The sequence below is a fragment of the Aethalodelphis obliquidens genome, unplaced genomic scaffold, assembly GCF_003676395.1.
Source record: "Aethalodelphis obliquidens isolate GAN/ISIS:26980383/991018 unplaced genomic scaffold, ASM367639v1 scaffold5, whole genome shotgun sequence".
Taxonomy (NCBI): domain Eukaryota; kingdom Metazoa; phylum Chordata; class Mammalia; order Artiodactyla; family Delphinidae; genus Aethalodelphis; species Aethalodelphis obliquidens.
Window position 1 is genome coordinate 28207262 of NW_020837949.1, and position 25335 is coordinate 28232596.

The following is a 25335-nucleotide window of genomic DNA, read 5'->3' on the forward strand; positions in this document are numbered from 1 at the left end:
ACATAATATCAAACAGCAAAAATCTCCGAGAGATCTCCATCTCAAGGCCAGCACCCAGCTTCACTCAACGACCAGCAAGCTACAGTGCTGGACATCCTATGCCAAACAACTAGCAAGACAGGAACACAACCCCACCCATTAGCAGAGAGGCTGCCCAAAATCATAGTAAGTCTACAGACACCCCAAAACACACCACCAGACGTGGACCTGCCCACCAGAAAGACAAGATCCAGCCTCATACACCAGAACACAGGCACTAGTACCCTCCACCAGGAAGCCTACACAACCCACTGAACCAACCTTAGCCACTGGGGACAGACACAAAAAACAACAGGAACTACGAACCTTCAGCCTGCAAAAAAGGAGACCCCAAACACAGTAAGATAAGCAAAATGAAAAGACAGAAAAACACACAGCAGATGAAGGAGCAAGATAAAAACCCACCAGACCTAACAAATGAAGAGGAAATAGGCAGTCTACCTGAAAAAGAATTCAGAATAATGATAGTAAGGTTGATCCGAAATCTTGGAGATAGAATGGACAATAGAATGGAAAAATTGCAAGAATCAGTTAACAAGGACCTAGAAGAACTAAAGATGAAGCAAGCAACGATGAACAACACAATAAATGAAATTAAAAGTACTCTAGATGGGATCAATAGCAGAATAACTGAGGCAGAAGAACGGATAAGTGACCTGGAAGATAAAATAGTGGAAATAACTACTGCAGAGCAGAATAAAGAAAAAAGAATGAAAAGAACTGAGGATAGTCTCAGAGACCTCTGGGACAACATTAAACGCACCAACATTCGAATTATAGGGGTTCCAGAAGAAGAAGAGAAAAAGAAAGGGACTGAGAAAATATTTGAAGAGATTATAGTTGAAAACTTCCCTAATATGGGAAAAGAAATCATTAATCAAGTCCAGGAAGCACAGAGAGTCCCATACAGGATAAATCCAAGGAGAAATACGCCAAGACACATATTAATCAAATTGTCAAAAATTAAATACAAAGAAAACATATTAAAAGCAGCAAGGGAAAAACAACAAATAATACACAAGGGAATCCCCATAAGGTTAACAGCTGATCTTTCAGCAGAAACTCTGCAAGCCAGAAGGGAGTGGCAGGACATATTGAAAGTGTTGAAGGAGAAAAACCTGCAACCAAGATTACTCTACCCAGCAAGGATCTCATTCAGATTTGATGGAGAAATTAAAACCTTTACAGACAAGCAAAAGCTGAGAGAGTTCAGCACCACCAAACCAGCTCTACAACAACTGCTAAAGGAACTTCTCTAGGCAAGAAACACAAAAGAAGGAAAGGACCTACAATAACGAACCCAAAACAATTAAGAAAATGGGAATAGGAACACACATATCGATAATTACCTTAAATGTAAATAGACTAAATGCTCCCACCAAAAGACACAGATTGGCTGAATGGATACAAAAACAAGACCCATATATTTGGTGTCTACAAGAGACCCACTTCAGACCTAGAGACACATACAGACTGAAAGTAAGGGGACGGAAAAAGGTATTTCATGCAAATGGAAACCAAAAGAAAGCTGGAGTAGCAATTCTCATATCAGACAAAATAGACTTTAAAACAAAGACTATTAGAAGAGACAAAGAAGGACACTACATAATGATCAAGGGATCGATCCAAGAGGAAGATATAACAATCGTAAATATTTATGCACCCAACATAGGTGCACCTCAATACATAAGGCAAATACTGACAACCATAAAAGGGGAAATCGACAGTAACACATTCATAGTAGGGGACTTTAACACCCCACTTTCACCAATGGACAGATCATCCAAAATGAAAATGAATAAGGAAACACAAGCTTTAAATGATACATTAAACGAGATGGAGTTAATTGATATTTATAGGACATTCCATCCAAAAACAACAGAACACATTTTTCTCAAGTGCTCATGGAACATTCTCCAGGATAGATCATATCTTGGGTCACAAATCAAGCCTTGGTAAATTTAAGAAAATTGAAATTGTATCAAGTATCTTTTCTGACCACAACGCCATGAGACTAGATATCAATTACAGGAAAAGATCTGTAAAAAATACAAACACATGGAGGCTAAACAATACACTACTTAATAATGAAGTGATCACTGAAGAAATCAAAGAGGAAATCAAAAAATACCTAGAAACAAATGACAATGGAGACACAACGACCCAAAACCTGTGGGATGCAGCAAAAGCAGTTCTAAGGGGGAAGTTTATAGCAATACAAGCCCACCTTAAGAAGCAGGAAACATCTCGAATAAACAACCTAACCTTGCACCTCAAGCAATTAGAGAAAGAAGAACAAAAAAACCCCAAAGCTAGCAGAAGGAAAGAAATCATAAAAATCAGATCAGAAATAAATGAAAAAGAAATGAAGGAAACAATAGCAAAGATCAATAAAACTAAAAGCTGGTTCTTTGAGAAGATAAACAAAATAGATAAACCACTAGCCAGACTCATCAAGAAAAAAAGGGAGAAGACTCAAATCAATAGAATTAGAAATGAAAAAGGAGAGGTAACAACTGACACTGCAGAAATAAAAGAGATCATGAGAGATTACTACAAGCAACTCTATGCCAATAAAATGGACAATCTGGAAGAAATGGACAAATTCTTAGAAATGCACAACCTGCCAAGACTGAATCAGGAAGAAATAGAAAATATGAACAGACCAATCACAAGCACTGAAATTGAAACTGTGATTAAAAATCTTCCAACAAAGAAAAGCCCAGGACCAGACGGCTTCACAGGCGAATTCTATCAAACATTTAGAGAAGAGCTAACACCTATCCTTCTCAAACTCTTCCAAAATATAGCAGAGGGAGGAACACTCCCAAACTCCTTCTACGAGGCCACCATCACCTTGATACCAAAACCAGACAAGGATGTCACAAAGAAAGAAAACTACAGTCCAATATCACTGATGAACATAGATGCAAAAATCCTCAACAAAATACTAGCAAATAGAATCCAACAGCACATTAAAAGGATCATACACCATGATCAAGTGGGGTTTATCCCAGGAATGGAAGGATTCTTCAATATACGCAAATCTATCAATGTGATAAACCATATTAACAAACTGAAGGAGAAAAACCATATGATCATCTCACTAGATGCAGAGAAAGCTTTTGACAAAATTCAACACCCATTTATGATAAAAACCCTGCAGAAAGTAGGCATAGAGGGAACTTTCCTCAACATAATAAAGGCCATATATGACAAGCCCACAGCAAACATCATCCTCAATGGCGAAAAACTGAAAGCATTTCCACTAAGATCAGGAACAAGACAAGGTTGCCCACTCTCACCACTCTTATTCAACATAGTTTTGGAAGTTTTAGCCACAGCAATCAGAGAAGAAAAGGAAATAAAAGGAATCCAAATCGGAAAAGAAGAAGTAAAGCTGTCACTGTTTGCAGATGACATGATCCTATACATAGAGAACCCTAAAGATGCTACCAGAAAACTACTAGAGCTAATCAATGAATTTGGTAAAGTGGCAGGATACAAAATTAATGCACAGAAATCTCTGGCATTCCTATATACTAATGATGAAAAATCTGAAAGTGAAATCAAGAAAACACTCCCATTTACCATTGCAACAAAAAGAATAAAATATCTAGGAATAAACCTACCTAAGGAGACAAAAGATCTGTATGCAGAAAATTATAAGACACTGATGAAAGAAATTAAAGATGATACAAATAGATGGAGAGATATACCATGTTCTTGGATTGGAAGAATCAACATTGTGAAAATGACTCTACTACCGAAAGCAATCTATAGATTCAATGCAATCCCTATCAAACTACCACTGGCATTTTTCACAGAACTAGAACAAAAAATTTTGCAATTTGTATGGAAACACAAAAGACCCCGAATAGCCAAAGCAATCTTGAGAACGAAAGAAGGAACTGGAGGAATTAGGCTCCCAGACTTCAGACTATACTACAAAGCTACAGTTATCAAAACGGTATGGTACTGGCACAAAAACAGAAAGACAGATCAATGGAACAGGATAGAAAGCCCAGAGATAAACCCACGCACATATGGTCACCTTATCTTTGACAAAGGAGGCAGAAATGTACCGTGGAGAAAGGACAGCCTATTCAATAAGTGGTGCTGGGAAAACTGGACAGCTACATGTAAAAGTATGAAGTTAGATCACTCCCTAACACCATACACAAAAATAAGCTCAAAATGGATTAAAGACCTAAATGTAAGGCCAGAAACTATCAAACTCTTAGAGGAAAACATAGGCAGAACACTCTATGACATAAATCACAGCAAGATTCTTTCTGACCCACCTCCTAGAGTAATGGAAATAAAAACAAGAGTAAACAAATGGGACCTAATGAAACTTAAAAGCTTTTGCGCAGCAAAGGAAACCATAAACAAGACCAAAAGACAGCCCTCAGAATGGGAGAAAATATTTGCAAATGAAGCAACTGACAAAGGATTGATCTCCAAAATTTATAAGCAGCTCATGCAGCTTAATAACAAAAAAACAAACAACCCAATCCAAAAATGGGCAGAAGACCTAAATAGATATTTCTCCAAAGAAGATATACAGATTGCCAACAAACACATGAGAGAATGCTCAACATCACTAATCATGAGAGAAATGCAAATCAAAACTACAATGAGATATCGTCTCACACCAGTCAGAATGGCTATCATCAAAAAATCTAGAAACAATAAATGCTGGAGAGGGTGTGGAGAAAAGGGAACCCTCTTACACTGTTGGTGGGAATGTAAATTGATACAGCCACTGTGGAGAACAGTATGGAGGTTCCTTAAAAAGCTACAAATAGAACTACCATATGACCCAGCAATCCCACTACTGGGCATATACCCTGAGAAAACCATAATTCAAAAAGAGTCATGTACCAAAATGTTCATTGCAGCTCTATTTACAATAGCCCAGAGATGGAAACAACCTAAGTGTCCATCATCGGATGAATGGATAAAGAAGATGTGGCACATATATACAATGGAATATTACTCAGCCATAAAAAGAGACGAAATTGAGCTATTTGTAATGAGGTGGATAGACCTAGAGTCTGTCATACAGAGTGAAGTAAGTCAGAAAGAGAGAGACAAATACCGTATGCTAACACATATATATGGAATTAAAAAAAAAATGTCATGAAAAACCTAGGGGTGAAACAGGAATAAAGACACAGACTTACTAGAGAATGGACTTGAGGCTATGGGGAGGGGGAAGTGTAAACGGTGACAAAGCGATAAAGAGGCATGGACATATATACACTACCAAACGTAAGGTAGATAGCTAGTGGGAAGCAGCCGCATAGCACAGGGAGATCAGCTCGGTGCTTTGTGACCGCCTGGAGGGGTGGGATAGGGAGGGTGGGAGGGAGGGAGACGCAAGAGGGAAGAGATATGGGAACATATGTATATATATAACTGATTCATTTTGTTGTGAAGCTGAAAGTAACATACCATTGTAAAGCAATTATACTCCAATAAAGATGTTAAAAAAAAAAAAAAAAGAAATCATGTGTTTGCCTTTTAGCCAGTACTACCCTGAGAATTTTTCAGTCAAAATTTATTTAGCAGCTGCTACCTACATAGTAATGGGCTAGGAGCTATGGGACATTCCAAATAAGCACTGATCCTACCCCTCTTATTTAAGGAGCTATAAAACTATCAGAATATATACATCCTACCTTGAATGTAATTTCTCAGCCTGAATTCCCTCTCTCACCCAGGAGATGAACCAAGTACAATAGCTTGAATGCCATTCAATCTGAAAACTTTTAGCTACGGGATCTCTTACTACTAATTTGTATTTTTTATTATCTTTCATTTAATACTTATTACTATTCTATGTACAATACCATGGTATAATAAATTCATAGTTTAACATAATTTTCATAAAATTTCAGTTGAAACATGCTTACATCCACATAATTGGCATTGATGTAATCAGTCAGTTTGCCATCCTTTTCAGCAAGTTGTGTAAGCTTAACCCTACTATGATCATCTGTAATAAAAAAAAGAAAATATTTCACTATAGCATGAACTGCTTTTCAGCATAAAGTTCATTTATATTTACATAATAATTTATCAAATACAATTAAAATCAGTGCAAACATCATTTACTTTAGTCAGCTTTCGGAGGATACAGAGATGACAAAAATAAAGAGAAATACAACAAAATCCTCTTTCAAGGTTTCCAGTGTGGAAGGTGAGAATGGACATATACACAGAGAGGAATGTTCCGGTGTCAAGAGAGAGGTGCAGAATCCTAGAGGGACATGAAGACAGAAACTGTATTGGTTGGGGATGAAAATAAACCTTTTCATAGAGGTTGAATCCTGAAGTTGGCATCTTAGATGGGTTTCTAAAGGCGGATACTGGGGCTGTGAACACTGCAGAGCCAGTGAAGGGGAGAGAAGAGTGACGGGGGTGTCAGAAAGCTCAGGAAGGATGGCAGCATGCATGCTCTGAACAGGAGGCTGATGGTGGAAGAAGAAGTAGAGAAGGAAGCAGAAGGGGTCTAGAAAGTTTCCGTGAATGGTTACAGCAAACAGTTCTTTCAATGGAAGATCTCAAAGAGGAGCTATTGCAAAGGGAAGCAGGGCAACGACTGCCCAAGAACGGAGGACACGGATCCTGTACTCTCAGTGAAGAGGGGATGAAAACCGTGGTAACTTATACATGGTGCACGGTCATAATTAAATGTGTTGAAATGAGGCATTTGGGATTAAATTCAGTTCTACAGAGAAACTATATTTGGAGGAACTGCGTAGTAAGAAAGGAAAGTGTCACTAGAAGGACACTTGGGGTTTTCACTGGGCAGACTATTTTTGTTTTTCAAGGATGAAGAAATGAATACAGACCAAACTATGACAAGTTAAAGAGACGTTCTGGGATAATAATACTTTGGTGACATTAGCAGTTCACAAAGATGCAGGAAATGTAGGCAGAAATAGATGTGTGGCCATGGAAAGAAGGGTTTGGATGGCAGGCTACTTTTGCATTTTGGTTTTCAGATTTTCAGAAGGGTATTACTGGGTAAGTTTTCCGGGTTGCTTTCTTCATCTCAGAGTAGGACTGTTATTACCTCTATCTTGCCAGGTTATTTCAGGGATGGAATGAAATGACGAATTCACAGTGCCAGGCACATAGTAGGTGTTCAACAAATGTTAATCTCTATCTGCTTCTTAATTAGCCGGCGGGTATTTTCTATTTAGCTTGTGGAGAGAATGGTCTAACAACCACTTCACCCTGTCCAAGAAGCAACTGAGTTTTTATGTGCAGCAGGATAGCTGCTTCTGTTGAGAAAGACAAACATGAAGCAGAACGTTCTATCAAAATGGAAAGACTGGTGTAAACCTTGTGGGGATAAAAGACAGCATCCATGCAAACTACTTAGAACTGTGATCGTAAAAATTCCCATTCCAGAAACTAGAATGGAACCAGAATTTAAATAACCGAGCTGGTAATACCATGTTCACATGAATCTAGGAAGGCCCACTGAATACATAAGAAAGGATATAAGTTGAAGTTTCGGGGAAGAATGAATTTCAAGAAATGGAGGGGGCTATAAAGGAAAATAAAAGGGAACAGATGTAAATAAGAGGTGCTGCAAGAAGACGGAAGAAACATGCTAATTTCATACAAAAAAATAGGTAAACTTGTCCTAAAGAAAAGAGCCAGAAAGCTGCTCATGGAGGAGAAAAAGAGAGGTCAGCTAAGGCAGTAAAGGGAGAGAAGAAATAAAAAGAATGAATCCAATTAACCCTTTATCAGACCCCAGGGGAGAATGGCAAGAGAGGAGGGAAAACGGTAGAAGGAAAAAATAGAGTCTAAAGAAAATCCCATTTTATTAGTAAATTCACATCAAGTAGGGGGATCTCCAGTAAAAATAGGACTATGGAGTATAAATAACAACAGAAAACCATAAGGACAGATTTACAGGCCATGGGGTCTGAAGAAAGGACTGGATTAAAATATGAGTTTATTTTGTTCAAAAGAAACACGTCATTCATTGCAGAATGTATTTAAACTGGAGTGTTATTATCCAACGCAAGTCTCATCCCCTGATACAAAGGTCCTGAAACAGCTACACCGAGGTCTGCTGTCAGAGGACTTCAGGACAGTGAACTAAAAGCACCACAACGACAATGATAACAAGTCAGAGTTGAGTGAAGGGTATACTTACAGGCAACAATATTTATGTATCGGTTCTTGTGCTTATTGTCAGGGTGATTGGAGCTGTCTGCTGTGATACCTACATCAACAGTACAGCTCTGCACCTCCTGTAAAGAAATTGTACGCATAACGTCTTAACACACATCCTTTCAAACAAAGTGCCTTAAAATATACTACAGAAGACAAAAACAAAACAATCTATCCAAAAATTTTTTTTTATATGTTACAACTATTTCTTGGCTAAAAGAAAATGCAGTGAAATAATGCCTTACCTGGTAAAACTCTTTCAGTGTCTAATGAGGGAATGAATGCCAAAAAAGTAAAGAAATCAAATTCCACAGCACACGACAAATGAGAAAAGAAAGTGTTCATATTAGGTTTACAATGGAAAACCATGATCATGCAATAAATACATTTGTCAAATACTAACAAAACAGAATGTTTCAAACGGTTGCATGCAAATCAAAACTTCTAACAGCTGGGAACCTTAACATTATGTAAAAGGAAAAAAACAACACTTTTAAAAGGGGACAGTGGTATAATAATATGATGACTTTTTAAAATGCTGATGAGAAAACCCACATACTTGATGACACATTTTAACATACTAGGCAGATTTACTAATATTCAAATATAATTGTATTTGATCATGAGAGAACTATTTAAAACTGAATTAGTAGTACATTTTTTTTGTTTGTTTATTTTGAGTAATTTTAAAGAGTAAACAGTTTCCTGTTAGGTGGTCTGTAGAGCTGTCAAAACATTAGAAATCTCCTGAAATTTTTTTTTATCATATATACTATGTCTTTTGAAACAACATTTAGATAGTACTACTTTCTACATATTTAATTAGTAGACCTCTTTTTAATTAAAATAAAACTTCAATGGGTAGAGAAAAATTATTTCTGCCATTTCTCTTTTAAAATGAATTAAAATCCTTCCCAGGGATGTCTTCTATCTAAATATATTAGTTTGGAATTTACAATTATTTAGTACATATTAAGGTAATGACATGAAAGCTTTATAATTTCTGAGAAAGTATGTAACTTAAATATAAATCTGATTCGTCAGCAAAATGGCTCAGCCTTTCGCTAAACAAGCTTTTAAGGCCTCTTCTGGAGCAAGTCATTCTGACTCTAGATTTAAAACCAATTTAATATATGAACCACTGAAAAGGTGAAGCATTATTAGTTATTAAGCTAATGACTAAGTTAATGAAAAGTTTTCTTTAATCAGACTATGAGTTAAACCAATGGAATTAAGAAAATACTTCTTGAGTAAAAATGTGAGGTTATTTTATTAATTTAATCATTATGAACTGCTTAATAATATTCAAAATGATTTTATAGTGAAAACTGTGAATCTGCCTTTGTATATATGCTTATCAGCAACTTTTACAATAAACTGTCTATTTTTCCTTATGGCTTTTTTTTTTCTTCTTTTTAAAATTTATTTATTTTTGGCTGCTTTGGGTCTTTGTTGCTGCACATGGGCTTTCCCTAGTTGCCGTGAGTGGGGGCTACTCTTTGTCGCGGTGTGTGGGCTTCTCATTGCAGTGGCTTCTCTTGTCGCAGAGCACGGTCTCTAGGTATGCAGACTTCAGTAGTTGTGGCTCGCGGGCTCTAGAGCGCAGGCTCAGGAGCTGTGGCGCACGGGCTTAGTTGCTCCACAGCATGTGGGATCTTCCTGGACCAGGGCTCGAACCCGTGTCTCCTGCGTTGGCAGGCGGATTCTTAACCACTGCACCACCAGGGAAGCCCCTCCTTATGGCTTTTAACATCTGGAAGATTAGACACATCCTTAGCATATTCTCCCTTTTGCAACTATGATTTTGTTTGATGGATGCCCGATAGTTTCTACAAGTTAATACCGCACCACCCAATACCCTCTATTATGGTAGGAAAAAATTATTTGATGTTTTAAAAATATAATTCTTCATATTATTCCACTTTACTTCGTAGTCACTTCACACTGCTTTCTTATTCAATGTAGCTATGACTTAGACTTCTTTTAAGATTAAATTAGCTGATTTCTACTGTTTTTAATTTAGTGAAAACATATATTTCATTTCTCTTTCCTTTGGTTTCTTAAAGCTTTCTAATCTCTGGCATTTTCCTTCCATAAACACGTTCTTGTTGATCTGATTCGTGGGGAGCAGTTTCTGCGTATATTAGGGATGGTGGTGTATCCTCTGATCAGGATCAGACCTCAAAGGGCTCCAAAGAGGGAGGTCAATTGAGCACTTGGGGCTGAGGTAAGGAGGCAAAAAAGCAATGTGATGCTTCCTAAAGGGGAGAGGCTGGGGAGGGGGTGGGGATCCCTCAATTCCTAGAATGGAAAGGACATGAGTGTTAAGTTTGAATCCCAACCCTGCTATTTATTAGTTGTTAATTAACTTCTGTGGAAGTTGATTTCATCAGCAATATGAATAGAAATAAAAACAAATAACTTCCAGAGTTGGGTGACGGTTGAATGTAGAAGCATCTAGTACGATGATCGGCATATTAGGGAGCGCTCAACAAGAGTAACTTTATGTTTCGTGGTTATTATTGCTAACGGTTGGTTTATGGCGTCCTATTTTGGAAAAGCTCTTTAACTGACAGCTCAGTGGGCCATGATAAATTTGCAGTAAATTTCTCTGCCCCTACCATCTAAGAGTGTTTTACAGAATGATACTGGAAAAATTTTCACTGATTGTGAAGTTCAAATGTTTTTTAGAAATGCATATTTTCTTGAGAAGATGGGGTTTTACCTTCTTGTATAATATTTATTATGCCTTGTATAATAAATGCTTCTGCATTTACACTGTTGTAGTCCTTACAATTAAGAACTTGTATGTACTTTGGCTAAAAATTATGAAATTTACTAGTTTACTATAATTTATATAATTTAGGAAATTAAAAGGAATCAGTGTTACTAGTTCAGATTTAAAAAAGAATACTAGAGCTCTGAGTTTATGGGAGAGAATTAACAATGTTTTTGTTTTTTCCACTTTTACAACTTGAATTTTAAAATGGAAAACCAATTTTCTAAATTGTATGATAAACATGACACATATCCTAAACACATAATTGGTTATGGAACTAATAATCTTGCTAGAGGTGAAAATGGTTTCAACGTCAAGAAATAGCCTATTGCTGAATTTTAAAAATTTACTATTTTCCATATTATTTAAAATAGACATATTAAAATCATACCTCAAATTCTTCAGTAAACCCACTACTTGCATGTAAGTCTGCAACATGCTTTGGAAAGTGCTTTACTGGAATTGCTCCAACATCATCTAAGTGAATAAAAAAATCATGTTGGAAAGGATAATTCAACAGAAATAAATGTGCCTCTCATTTATAGAGATTTATAAAGACGCTTCTTCTAAAACAACTTCAAAGTTCACTTATTCCTATAATCCCGACTGAATTTATGTTCAAAGAAACATTCAGCAACAATTATCAATTTTCTCTATATTTACTTTCAATCATAACCTGCATTTTAGAATTCTGATTTGATCAGGAATCTCTTTTCCTTTCATACTCTAAAGAGAAACTTAATTTTCAACATTAAGTTACAAATAATATCACAGCCTCACTTCTTATCAATGGACTGCATCTCTTTATGGATAACTTTCTTTAACATGAGTGGGAGTTGCCTGCAAATTCTGGGGAAAAAATGCAGAAATAATATATTTTCAATTTTACCCTGGACTAAACATAATATATCATGCAATTTCAGTTTTATAAAATTGTGCAATTTAATGCCTCTCCGTTAAATAGTCAGATGTTTACATTTGAAAACATTTTTTCCTTCTTTCTATAAATAATAGAAAACATTTATATGCAGACTCTTCATTAAGGATAATGTCAAAAACCTTTGGGACTTTTAATCTGTAAAATTTCAAGAATTCTAACTTGAAAATATGCTATGTAAACAAAGTCATTGGATCTGTTAATTAATTGTGAAGGGGCCAACTTATTTTACCTGGTTCTGTTTTTTTTTTTTTTTTTTTTTTCCTGGAAAGACTTTCTTAGATTAAACATATTACTAGTTCACAGTGTGCAATTTCACAATTTCCTTCCTCTGACAAGGAAACATCAAACACATTTCACTAGAACCAGTTATCTACATCAACAGATGTTCAGCATCTAGGCCATTTAATATTTTTAAGCTTCAGTTGCCAAGAATTTGTTGATTTAAAAAAAATTAGAATCCATCTGTTCTCTTTTAGATGAGTATACCTGAATACTAAAATTGAATTAGCGAGTTAACCTTAAGAAACACTAGACAAAGGTGTAATTTCACCTTCACACCTACAGAAGGATCTTGCCTAGAAGTAGCTTTTATAATTAGACAAGAAAACAGAAATAACTTGTCACATCTAAATCGTTAGTTCTCCTAGTAAAGCTTCGTCAAAACCACGGATATTATCCTGCACAGCTAACCTCTTTCCACAAGCAAACTGACTACTTCTCATTTGCCATCATGTCTTTTGGTAATTCTTTTACGAATTGGTCTGCAAGTAAAAGGAGGAGATGCCCTTGAGCACCTTTCTTCTAAGAAGTAGAACAGGGGATTCTGGATTTCCTGGACAACTTGATTTTGGATTATTTTATTTATTGTTAATAATAAACTGTGTTGGACTTTGGATAATGGTATAGTTAATTTGCATACCCACGCTGACAGGATATGTAGAAGAGGTATGTTTGAAAGTGAAGGGAACTAAACACAACAGATCACCAAGAGCAACTGGTCTCAAAATTCTAAATATATTAATGAGAAATTGTGCTGTACTAAAAGAAAGAATTTTAATATAAACTAGAAAAACAAAACAGTGGTGGTTAAAGACACAGAGTTGATAGAGTTGATAAAAGAGGTAAAGGAGCAAAACACTTCTTATTCCTATGCCTGCAGCAAATTACAAGGGAAATGCTTCTCTTCTTTATTTTTGTTTTTGAAATCATGAGACTTCAGGAGATAACTTCATGTAGAATTTGAGCCTCAAGCAATAACATATGGCATCTCAGACAATTTAAAAAGAGGCTTCTGTACAAAGATGTAGAGTGGAATGTTTCCATTTGCTTTCCCTGGTTTGGTGACTCTCCGTGTCCTCGTCTCGTCCTCTGTCCTCCAGTTCTGCTTCCTTAATTCGCACATTTCTAGTAAACTTTTTTTATTATTATTATTGTTAGCACTTTTCATTCTGAAATGTTATAAAATGTTAATTCATAAGTGTCTGTGACCTTAGTTACAGTGTGAACTCTAGGGTCAGCAAGGGTCTTAAAATGACCCTGGTTAATTCTTGAATATTGTTAACTAGGTAAGTTCTGATAAAACAGTTGATGTTTTCCCAGGGACACAACTGACATTTTCACTTAAAGTATTTCCGGCAACCATGCATTCTTTGTGCTCAAGTTTTTCTTGTACCCTCACCATTTTAAAATTTCTTTTTTTCCCCGTAATGTAGTTAAGAAACCTTTTCTCACATACACTCAGATAATCAGAAGGGAACTAAACGTTATCCTTACTTTTGTGGGTTTTGTCCTGTCCATCCTTACTGCAATGATTTAGTCTGACTTTTGTTGTTTAGGTTTCCATTAAAGGAATGCAAATGACTGAAAGTCAGCATTATTCCTTACTGATATTTTATTGCTATAAATATTTATGTTCTTTAACATATAACATCTGAACAGCTATAAATTATTTTGCCACATTACCTGTATGGTTAAGACTGTTCAAAACATTTTTTTTATTAATTACTTAAAAAAATTAATTAATCAATTTATTTATTGACTGTGTTGGGTCTTCATTTCTCTAGTTGTGGTGAGCGGGAGCTACTCTTCATTGCGGTGCGTGGGTTTCTCATTGCGGTGGCTACTCTTGTTGTGGAGCACGGGCTCTAGGCGTGTGGGCTCAGTAGTTGTGGCTCACGGGCTCTAGAGCACAGGCTCAGCAGTTGTGGCGCACGGGCTTAGTTGCTCTGCGGCATGTGGGATCTTCCTGGACCAGGGCTCGAACCCGTGTCCCCTGCATTGGCAGGCAGATTCTTAACCATTGTGCCACCAGGGAAGTCCCAAGAATGTTCAAAATTAACAAGAACAAGTTATAAACCTGAATGCCTGATACATAATATTTTGGGCAACACAAACATTTAACTAATCTACATTATAGCCATTTGCAAAGTACTCCAATAAGGAAAAACCTTCCAACATCACACTTTTCATTTAACATCTACCAGCTACTCAGGGTCACACTTTAAGCTATTACCTGAAATTGGAAAGATAGGTGTTGGAGGTGTGGATATTACTCGAGGGGATGTACTGTCCTCTAAGTAAAAGTGTGCAGTCTGGAAACATTTCCTGGAAAGAAAAGAAAGCAATTTATACTACTAGCTGGCATGGTCAGCAAGACAACTTCCAAGATGCTTAAAGATTATGACAGAAATCTCCAGAATTAAAACATAAGTGGAAATCATCTACTTATCACCTACTTTTACAAAACACCGTTATTAGAGAATTTTATAGCCTCCAAATTTATCTCAGCTTTACCTGTACCAGATGAAGACTGAGCAGATATCAGACATGGTAGAAGCAGAGATGACACTTGAACTTGGCAGTTGGTGCCAAGGAGTCGGACACCTCCATGCCCTAGTTACTCTTCCACTGTTGCCGTATACCAGGATGTCTTGCCATCTTGGACAGGACCAGAGTGGAAAAGAAAGCCTGTCCAAAGCTATTTTCACTCAATATTTAAGGGACCATGCTGTTCTGAGGATATTCAGCTGCTAGCAAAAGGCATCAAGCTGTGACCACGTAGAAATGAAATTCTAGTGTGGTAACATTTTGATGAAAAAAGAAGGCAGCTTTATATTATAAGTATGATAATGCAGTAATAACAAAATGAGGTGAGAAAATAGTGAGCATATAACCAAAAACAGGGGTGATTTTCTCTCCAACAGATGCTATCCTTGATGAGAGTTTTGAGAATGAATATATTTGGAATCAATGACAACCGTGACCTAAAATGTCACCTGAATCTATGTTCATTCAGATAATAAGAGTAACATCTCTCACTACAAACAATTGAGAAGAGCAAAGAACCAACTGCTGCTGTAAACTAATGCAAACGATCCTTAATTAAAAAAATGTTTAAATTAATACTGCTAATGACACTCTTTGATGTGGGTCATTTAATTTATTTGAAGCATTACTCATGAGTGGTTAAGTTTAAATGGAAAGATCTGTTTAGGGGAAAATGCCAATCTCATTTTCCATTTAAAAGATCCAAGCGACAGGATATTTATCCTAATGAGCTTTAACGTAACATTTGTTCTTACATGACACACTTCAATTCGTGATATTTTTTTCAATAATCATTTTCCTGCACAGAATTCTTCAGTGGCTTCCCACTGGAATTACAATGATATTCCATTATTTCAGCAAGGGCTATAAGACCCTCTGCCACCTGGTCCCCTCGAACCCCAGCGGTTTCACCTCCTACAACTCCTACCTGCACCCACTAGGCTCTAGCCCACTGGTTCTTTCTTTCTCCCTCTAAGAAACCCGCCAGGATCATCTCAGGGCCCTGGTTCTTGATGTTCCCTCTGGCCACTTGCCTCTTTCCCATCATTTATGCATTGGCTAAAATGCCACATCCTCTGAGAGTCCTTCTCTGACCACCTGAGCTGAAAGTACCAGCCCTGCCAGCCAAGTCACTATTCTTCCCCCTTTTGTTTGCTTTGTGGCACTTATCACTATCTGAAATACTTTATTTATATATTTGTTTATTCATGTTTCATAATTTTAGTTGGTCCTCCCTCACCAGAATGTAAGCCCCCAAAGGGCAAGGTACTTGTCTTACGGCATTGTTAGTCCTCAGTGCTAAGAATAATGTCTGGCATGTTGTAGGTGCCCTGAAATATTTGCTCAATGAATTCACTGCTATAATTATGAATAGTACAAAATTATACAATGTCACAAGCCAAAAAAAAAAATTCAAAGGCGACGATACGCATAGCAAAAAACTAGCCCTCTGCTGTGATGTTATAACCTTTAATAATCAAGCCTGTGAGAGCATAGATAACTGACAGAACACAGGAATGTCTTCAACAGAGAAGAGGTGATGTAGGAGGAAGACGAGTGGATGTAGAATCAACTGCAATGTGGGGTCAAAGGGACCCTGAGCGAGGTTCATATCCTGGAAAGGTGAAAGAGCATGGCAGACTAATGAGAAATGGGAAAGATGAGGGTCACAGGTCTCATGATAAAGAAACTATCCTACTGAAAGTCCACATTTGAGCAGAATTGACACCAGACTGGAGCAGGAACTACAGGGAAAGTGTGGCTTACCTGTGTAACCACAGATGTAGTATTTCCTGACACACTGATATGAAAACACTGGATTTGATACACCTGCTTTTAAGATCACTGAATTAAAACCTCCTTGATTCCTCTAAAATACGGTTACACAAGCCGGTTGAAAGGGTTTCTATTTATTTTTCAATGAATCTTAAAGTTGTAAAATACCTTAAGGGACCTAGTGCAATATCACAGCTGATACAAGAGTCCCTTCCCTAGCATCTCTGACATATTAAAAAGACCCAGTTTGAATACCTTCAGTGACAAGGAGCTTACTTCTTTATGAACCATCTTTAGTTACTAGACATTTCTTGTACTAACTCAAAACTCAATCTCTTGTAAGTATCTCCAAATGGTACCCAAAGAGGAGACCCTCCTTTTCCAATGTTACGCCTCCTACTGTTGATATTTTTTTTTTATCGAGCCCCAAATCTATCTCCCTGTTACTTTGACATATTGGCTCTAGTTCTGTGCTTTACAGATTTTTAGATTATAGTACCCCAAATCTTTTAATACCTAAACCCTACCTATCTGCGGTCCAAATCTTTTTTGACTTTTCTCCTTGAAGTTTATATCCAATAACACAAACATGTTGTAGATCATTGAACATGTGTTTTCCTACTCTAACTCAGTATTTCTCCTCCCTGCTTTAAACATGGTTCTTCTGACCAAAATGCCTCAGTCACTAATGTGCCATGCAAACACTTCCTTTTTAAAGACAACTCAGTGGTTTCCTCCCTGTGAAACAGCTTCTCATTTCCTAAGCAGACTCTTGCACTCCAGTTTCTGTTTCTACTATACCCAACGCAAATCTCCATTCACACTCACCTTAAGACTGCTTTGAAAAGTATGCTTAATTAATCCAAGGATGACCTTCACTTCCTGGACATTATTCTCCATTATTTTATTTTAAATATTTTAATTAATCGGTGGTTATACTATTTTGCAGTATATTTGTTTTGTGCTTTTATCCTCATTATGATTTTTTTTTTTAAAGATGGGGCCATGTCTTTTGATTTATGTAGACTCAATTTTTAATACAATGCCAGGAGTACAATAGGTATTAAGGGTTGAATGATTAGACGGATTTCCAGTAGTAAGTAAATTCCACCAACCATAAAGTATTAGGCTGCATCCTAGACTCTCTTGCCTACCTGATCCTCAAATGAGATTAACCTAAAATTTCAAAACATTTGGGAGGGACAGGTGGAATACGTAGCTAGAGAAAAATGAATGGATAGACGGATGGATGGATGGATAGAGGATGTGTCTGAGAGAATGGGAAGAAGGTAGCATCTCTTAGAAGAGGAAAAGGTAAATTAAAACATATTAGTATAGCGGTTTAACATGTTGCTAATATTCATCATAGTATCTGGGTATACACCAGCTCTATACTTTTCAGCTATGTAATCAAACATTCGTTGGTTTTAGAAAATAAGTGGTCTTGTAATGATACTTGCATTAATAAATAACAAAAGAATCTTATAAATCATACCAATAAGCTTAAAAGTGGGAAAAATTAAAATAGTACAGGATAAATTCTGGATGAAGATCATCTGTACATGGCCTAGGTACCCTTTATAGTACAGTCTTACCTAGGAAGTGACATTCTACTTAAAAGGCAGCATGGTACTGGGAGGCCTCCATTCTGGGTTGGTAGCTACTAGTGACCCACAAATTTAAATGTAAGATCAAGAGAGAACTCATATTGCTTCTCTTCCCACTCTCCCCAGCCAGAACAAGTGTGTCTATGGAAAGTTCTGTTCTATATAGCTTTTGATGGAGTGCTGTTTTGTTGAATATAGCCTTGGTATTTTTCAGATTCTAACTATTAAAAAAGCTCTCCAAAATGTACCCTTTGTTGTCTTTAAAAAGAACTTTCTGAAAATATTCCTTATGGAAGTAATTTTGCATTTTAAAACTTATGATTTGGCTCACGTAAATTATACCTTAAAATATCTGGAAAATAATTTCAAGGCATATTATTTAATGTATGACAAGATTCAATATCTAATGGTCCATCTGTTCTGTATCAGCAGTGAATGTCTTCACGTCTATGTGCTAAGTGTTGATAACTATGTCTGCTGCTAATTTTCAGTCAGCCATGAGGAAAAAAGTGATGACTGTTTTAAACGTATAGACATAGGTCCTATCAATCAATGTTAATCTGATTATTTAATTTACACCTTTTCATCACAGTATTTAGAATTAAAAGCTAGAAATGTGTAATTATGATTCCATTTTTTTGGATCCTTATACAAAAATGAAACAACATTCATCATGCTGTATTCATCACAGAGACCCTAAAGAAAGTCTGACAGCAATCTTAAAGATGATCTTTCCCCGCAAATGGTAAAAAGAGGAAAGTTTCATTCCTAGATGGGTAAGTGACTTGTCCAAGGCCATATAACAAATGTCAGGAAGAACTGGGAAAGGGATCCAGATTTATCACCTCTGATTTGTTCTGTCTTCCTGCTACGACATGCTTCTTCTCAAGGTTTACACAAAACATGAGAGACCGAGTTAGATAAATTAGGCAAAAGAGAGGATTTATTATACCACTTTGCGATTATTTTTTCTCCTCAAGAATTAGGTCAGAAAAGTGTTTTAATATATAAACTGGAAAAACGTATAAGGACCATACACCTATTAGGACTCTTGTTGGTATGCCATTAGATTTTTAAGCCTTTCTACAGGCTGTAGTTTCCACAAAGGTCGAAAACGTTTCCATATTGGATAGTGAAATCATATTGCTCACAAATGCAGCTACACTGGAATTTGAATAATTCACACAAACCTTGAAGAATGCACTAACATTGTCATTAAGTCAGCAAATACTACCCCTCGTGTATTCGTGTTACTGATCTAAAAAGTTACATTTGGAAGTGAATCAACTTCAAGTGGTTGTGAGTTGGATAGATATGTGAAATTTGTAAATTGGTAAGTAAGAATAACAAATCTTATCAGGACATTTGATAGTTAGATATAAAATACATACATAAAACCCTAAGAGTGCTTATATTTCATTTAATTAATTAATTTATTTTTTTGCGGTACGCAGGCCTCTCACTGCCGTGGCCTCTCCCGTTGCGGAGCACGGGCTCCGGACGCGCAGGCTCAGTGGCCATGGCTCACAGGCCCAGCCGCTCCGCGGCATGTGGGATCTTCCCGGACCAGGGCACGAACCCGTATCCCCTACATCGGCAGGCGGACTCTCAACCACTGTGCCACCAGGGAAGCCCGAGTGCTCATATTTTAAACTAACACTCTGTACTCAAGTTACATAAGACCCTGACTGGAATGCCCTTCTCCTTTAGCTCCTGTTTCTGAATCCTATCCAGCTCAAGCCTGACATTTTACATTCACCCTGCCCATTCTGGCTTATCAAGATCCCTTCTTCTCTGACCTCTCTTAGCATTAGAGATTTCAGCTGCCATGCATACACTTTTGTGTAATTTTTTATAAATTTGCATGGAAAATTCTTTCCCCTCAATAAGCATAAATTTCTTGACAGTGGTGATTCTCATTCATTCATTCCTTCCTTTATACTTTCCCATAGTAGTTCACAGAGTACTAGGCACATGGGAAACAGTCAATAAACATACTAAATATTTTTGAATAAACTGAGATAATATATTTTGGAATAACACAAAGAGTGGTGATATGAACTTACAGACAGAGGTTGCTAAAAAAAAGAAACTGATTATAAATCTTCTGAACAAAATTCTCTTTTAAAACAAAAGTATAGAGTTCTAAGCTATATCCTTTCTTAGTTTACAGATATGATTCCTTATATCATCATAAAGTTCTTGTTTTCCAACAGACACAGTTATAACAGTTATACTGATTTACATGTGTCCCTAGTAATCTTATCACTTTGCAGTGTGTTCTGCTTGCTGTAGGATGGGAAGCTTACAGTGGGTACAATTTTCCTTGTCCTTTAAAGGTTTCAAGAGATTATTGATAAGAATGAAGCTATATCTCATCTTCAAGGCAAATTACAATGAATTTAAAAATCCCATCCATCTTAATATAGTCATTTATTTTCAAATTATATTTTAATGCTTAATTTTTACTTTTGTGCATGGGTTATCATTTTTTGTATTCGTATGCAATTGATATGTATCTTGTACAAAATCCGCTGCTATATATAAAAGTATATTTCACTATATCAAAAACTATGTTTTCTAAAATAATAACTTTTAAAGTTATAACAGCTGGAGCATTTAACTGAGAAGCTTAGATTTATATTAAATGCTATGATAATGTTTGAATGCTAATTAGATGAATATGAAAGTGCAACTGTCAAAATGCTGTATTAAATATTAACTGAAACCAAAGTTCCTCCATTTCGCCTTTAATTGTTTGACAGAAGTATGAAGAACAGTCAAATCTTTTAATATTATGTCTTTGGATTCACAAATTCACCTTACTCATAGTTACCTGGATAAATTAATGGTAGCTCTCAAGTAAAGGGAATTTTGAATATGCTTTGAAAAGCATTCAGGTAAAACAAAGGCAAAAATCTGAGCTTTATGAAATGCATATCCAAAACAAACACTCAACTTACCTCCAGTAGATGAGAATACCCACAAGAACCACTAGACAGATAAAAGTCAGGGCTGACACGATCACAAGGGGTATAACTGCCTTCTTCTCGGATTCCAACCCCTCAGCTAGACCAATACGAGACTCATGGCTACTATTACTGGCCTCTGTAGTCGGAGAAAATTGAGAAAGTTGATATTTAAGCTTAAGGAAAAGCACATTTTTCAACCGAATAACTGCAATCTTCACTGCTGTTGCTTACCTTTAAAATTTCGACTCTATGAGACAAGCAAGGTCTATGATCACAAGCTAATTTAAGTAACACAAAGCTTAAAAAGTAAGGCAGGCTATCCAGTTGCAAAATAAGTGAGTCATGGGAATGAAATATACAGTGTGGGGAATTCAGTCAATAACTATGTAATATCTTTGTATGGTGACAGATCGTAACTAGACTTATTGTGGTGATCAGTTTGAAATGTACAGAAATATCAAATCACTATGTTGTGTAACAGGGACTAACATAGTGTTATAGATCAATTATACTTCAAAAACGAACGAATAAACTCACAAAAAAAGAGAAAAATAAAGTAAGGCAGCCGATCAGAGCTGAAGAACTATAATATCCCAACAAAGACTGGCAACCTAGAGGTGCCATGGCAAGAAGGATAATCTTGCCTTGAAAAGCTTAGTAAAAGGGACATGAAAATATTAAAATAAGAAAACTATTCAGCTTCTAAATAAAATGATCAGGGAAAACAGTGCTACTTACTGAATCACCACATATAATCTTGATTTCCCAAAATTAATTGTAATGGAAATATTTTTAATCCCACAGTTAGGTAAATAATTAGGAGCAGTTAATAATTTCATGAAGAGAGGATCTTAGGATAACCCTCCTTACATTAGCATAACCCTTCAATCCAGCAAACTGTTTAACATTTAAATGTAGGTTGCTTTTAAGATGTTATTTTGAATGCCCTTCTTACCAACTGTTTTTCTTTATCAACAATAAAAATACTATTGCATGTAAATTGAAGGAATGCACAGATCTAAGAAATTCTTTTTAAATACGCAAGTGTAAATTATGAAAATGTCTAAATTCTGTCCTTTGGTTAATTTTAAAAGATGGCAAATAACTATCTTTGTGACCAATCAGGTACATTATTATTCTAGCATTTTCAAAATCACTGCAACTGAAGCTATCATTCTGAGTTGTTAAAAAAAAGTTTCAGAACTGCAGGGTGTCAGTGGCCAGTCACAATTCTTCCCTTTTACTCTGAGGTGTGTGCAGTGTGAAACCAAGATGATTGAACATTAGAACCATTCTACCAGGATGATACGCTGACACTGCTACAAAGTAACAGCCCTTATCCTGTCTACCTGTAGAACTTCTGGAATACGAAGTTTAAGCCCCTCATCAGTCTACATTGCCTCCTACACATTTGGTACGTTTGGTGCTTTTATACCAAGTATCTTACTCTTAGTGATATGAGACAACAGCAATCTATTTAATTGAAAATATTATCAATTTAGTTGAAAATATTTGAGAATAAATTTGATAGTCACAAATTCATAAATATAGCATTGAAATATATCTAACTGGAGAGAACTTAAGAGTTAAAATGATAGCTTCCTTCTGTAAGAAGAGATGATGCAGAAAGGGTCAAGAATTTAATCCACTCATATAGGAAATGCATCTATAAGTGACAACCAAATGTCCCAAGATGTTTGTTTTTATAACTATGGAAGGATTTGCTAGAAAAAAGCAGAATTCGAAGTTGTGACTAGAAATAATAAAGCTGTATAAAAAGTGGGAATATTGTAAGTCAATATTGTAACCCACCCCCTTAGCCATATATATATATATATATATATGTAAGTCAGTAATCAGTAAGTCAACTGATCCCTGAGCTGTAGTTAATATTCTTGTGAGAGAAGGCTGAACTTTACCTTTTATTATGTTACTCATATGCTCTGGTCATTACATATTGTAGGGAGACTCATCTAGAAGCCTAAATAATCTGACGGTGAATGTACCGGTATTTTTTAAAGAAATTTAGGAAAGCATCTTGCTTTATATACAATTGTCTTTACATTGTTTCCTATTGTAATTATTGTTACCTAAGTAGAAAGTCTGTGGTTGACAAAGGAAATAAGCCACTTAGCAAAGTCCCTGGTAGCTAGAAATTACAAATGCAGGTTAGTATTATTGTCTATTTCAGTCATACTTGAAGTGTGTCCCCCAGAATAGCGGCATCGACATCACCTGGAACTTGGTAGAAATGCACATTTTCAGCCCCTCTCCAACCATCCCAAATCTACTGAATCAGAAACTCTGTGGCTAAGACCCAGCAATCTGTGTTTTAACAAGTCCTCTGGGTGATTCTGATCCACATTAAAGCTTGAGAACCAATGATGTACATTAACTTACATGCAGAGTGAGGTTATATAATTATACTGGTCTTCAATGACCACAAATATTCACTGCAGTATGTATATGGGTGTATGTGTATATATATATATGTATCTACATACATACATATCTCATTTATATAGATGTATGTGCATACATATACATGAGATATGTCTGATCAAATATGTGATACATATGTAAGATATATAACACATAAAACATATAACAAATTACCACATATATATCATACACTCTATATACATGCACTATACACACACATGCACACACACAGAGTCCTGTATATAGACTTTTCTCATAAGTTCTCTGGGATGTCTGATTTTAAAACAAGCCTTTTAATTAGGGAGTTAGAATGATAAATCCATGGTAATTACATATAATGAAACTTAGATATTTTATATAAGATGAGATACCGCATGAAAGTAGACAATCCCCTGGCTGCTTTGTATATACTACAATGAGGAACAACTAGTTATACTGATTTTTATATTCATTAGTTGACACTAAATATCTTTTTGGATATGGCTCCGTAGTGTATATGAGTTACCTAAATGATAAAACAAAAATGTGCTAACAGACAATTAGAAAACAAGAACTAAGATTAATATTTTAAAATTCACTTTGAGAATAAAACACTAGAATTTTGGTATTACAAATTAAGCATTATACATATTTTATTGTTCTCAATCATGAAAACATAGTCCCTAAGAGACAGACACCAATGACACATGTTTCCAGTCTCAGTTTTTTATTAACTCCCTATGTGACCTAGATCAAGCAATCTAGTATCTTTGGGACTCAGTTTATGCATTCATAAATTGCAGATACTAATATCTGCCTTATCTATATTATTTTGATGAGCATGTCTTGTAAATTATTCTACATTCTAGAAGTAGGTAATAAAATGATAAGCTTCAGAATTAGTCTATATGCATTTGATAAAAGGCATATTCAATTATTGGATAAGACAGACTACATATGATTTTTTTACAGATATGTTTTAAAAATAGGCAAGAATTTTCCCCTAATCCTGTATGATCTTATTTACTTCATTAATTATGTTACTTGCTGCTGTTAGATGTTATATTTGTATTGTTTTCCTCATCAGTGGGAGAACACACTCAAATTAAATAAATCTAATAAGTGCATTGAAGAGAAATTGCTAAGTTTTAGTCAATAATTTAAGGTTTGGCATTTTACAGTATATATAGTCTTTCCATAACAGCATAATCTAGCACGAACATACAGATGATGTCACTACCTAAAAAGACAGAAAAATGGATGGATTCCTGATGTTTTATTTCTAAATAAATCTAATAAAACTTAAAAAAAAACACAAGGACTATATTTGAAGCCAGATAACAATTCATATACATGGCAACACTAATGAAATATGGTGATTCATGAATTCCTTACTCATTTTCACATAACAGAATGTAAATGTTTAAACTGGAACGAAATGTTAAACAGGTATCAAGTCAGAATGTAGAAAAACTTCTCTATCAAAATGTACAAACTTTTAATTGCTGCTGCACTGAAGGAAAAGTAGATAACTAATTCAAGGGATGGAAATAACAAAGAGGACAACTATACTAATGAGATTGTTGTCTATGTTTTGGATTTTACATACCTACTTTTATGCAACAAGAGTGCAAGATTTTCTTTAGCCTATCTTTTGACTTACTGTTGAGATTTAAATATTTTCATTGTTGATTTAAAAAATGCCTTAAAATGTAACAAAAGCAAATTATAAAACTCTTATGATCAATGCAATGAAATAATCTAGTATTT

At 35.8% G+C, this 25335-nt stretch overlaps 1 protein-coding gene across 4 annotated transcripts in view; it reads right to left on the bottom strand.

Annotated features, from left to right (window-relative positions):
• The window catches only part of PTPRZ1 (protein tyrosine phosphatase receptor type Z1), a 170520-nt gene that overhangs the window by 19480 nt on the left and 125705 nt on the right, over positions 1-25335 (bottom strand). For 2 of the 4 annotated variants that reach the window (XM_027102081.1, XM_027102083.1), the window contains exons 13-18: positions 21136-21280; positions 14476-14567; positions 11415-11500; positions 8490-8510; positions 8228-8324; positions 5961-6043 (exon numbers count right to left, since the gene is read on the bottom strand). In XM_027102081.1, coding sequence (XP_026957882.1) covers positions 5961-6043; positions 8228-8324; positions 8490-8510; positions 11415-11500; positions 14476-14567; positions 21136-21280 — 524 coding nt within the window. The remainder of the gene's footprint in view (positions 1-5960; positions 6044-8227; positions 8325-8489; positions 8511-11414; positions 11501-14475; positions 14568-21135; positions 21281-25335) is intronic. The other 2 variants (XM_027102082.1, XM_027102084.1) reach the window with 1 other exon arrangement.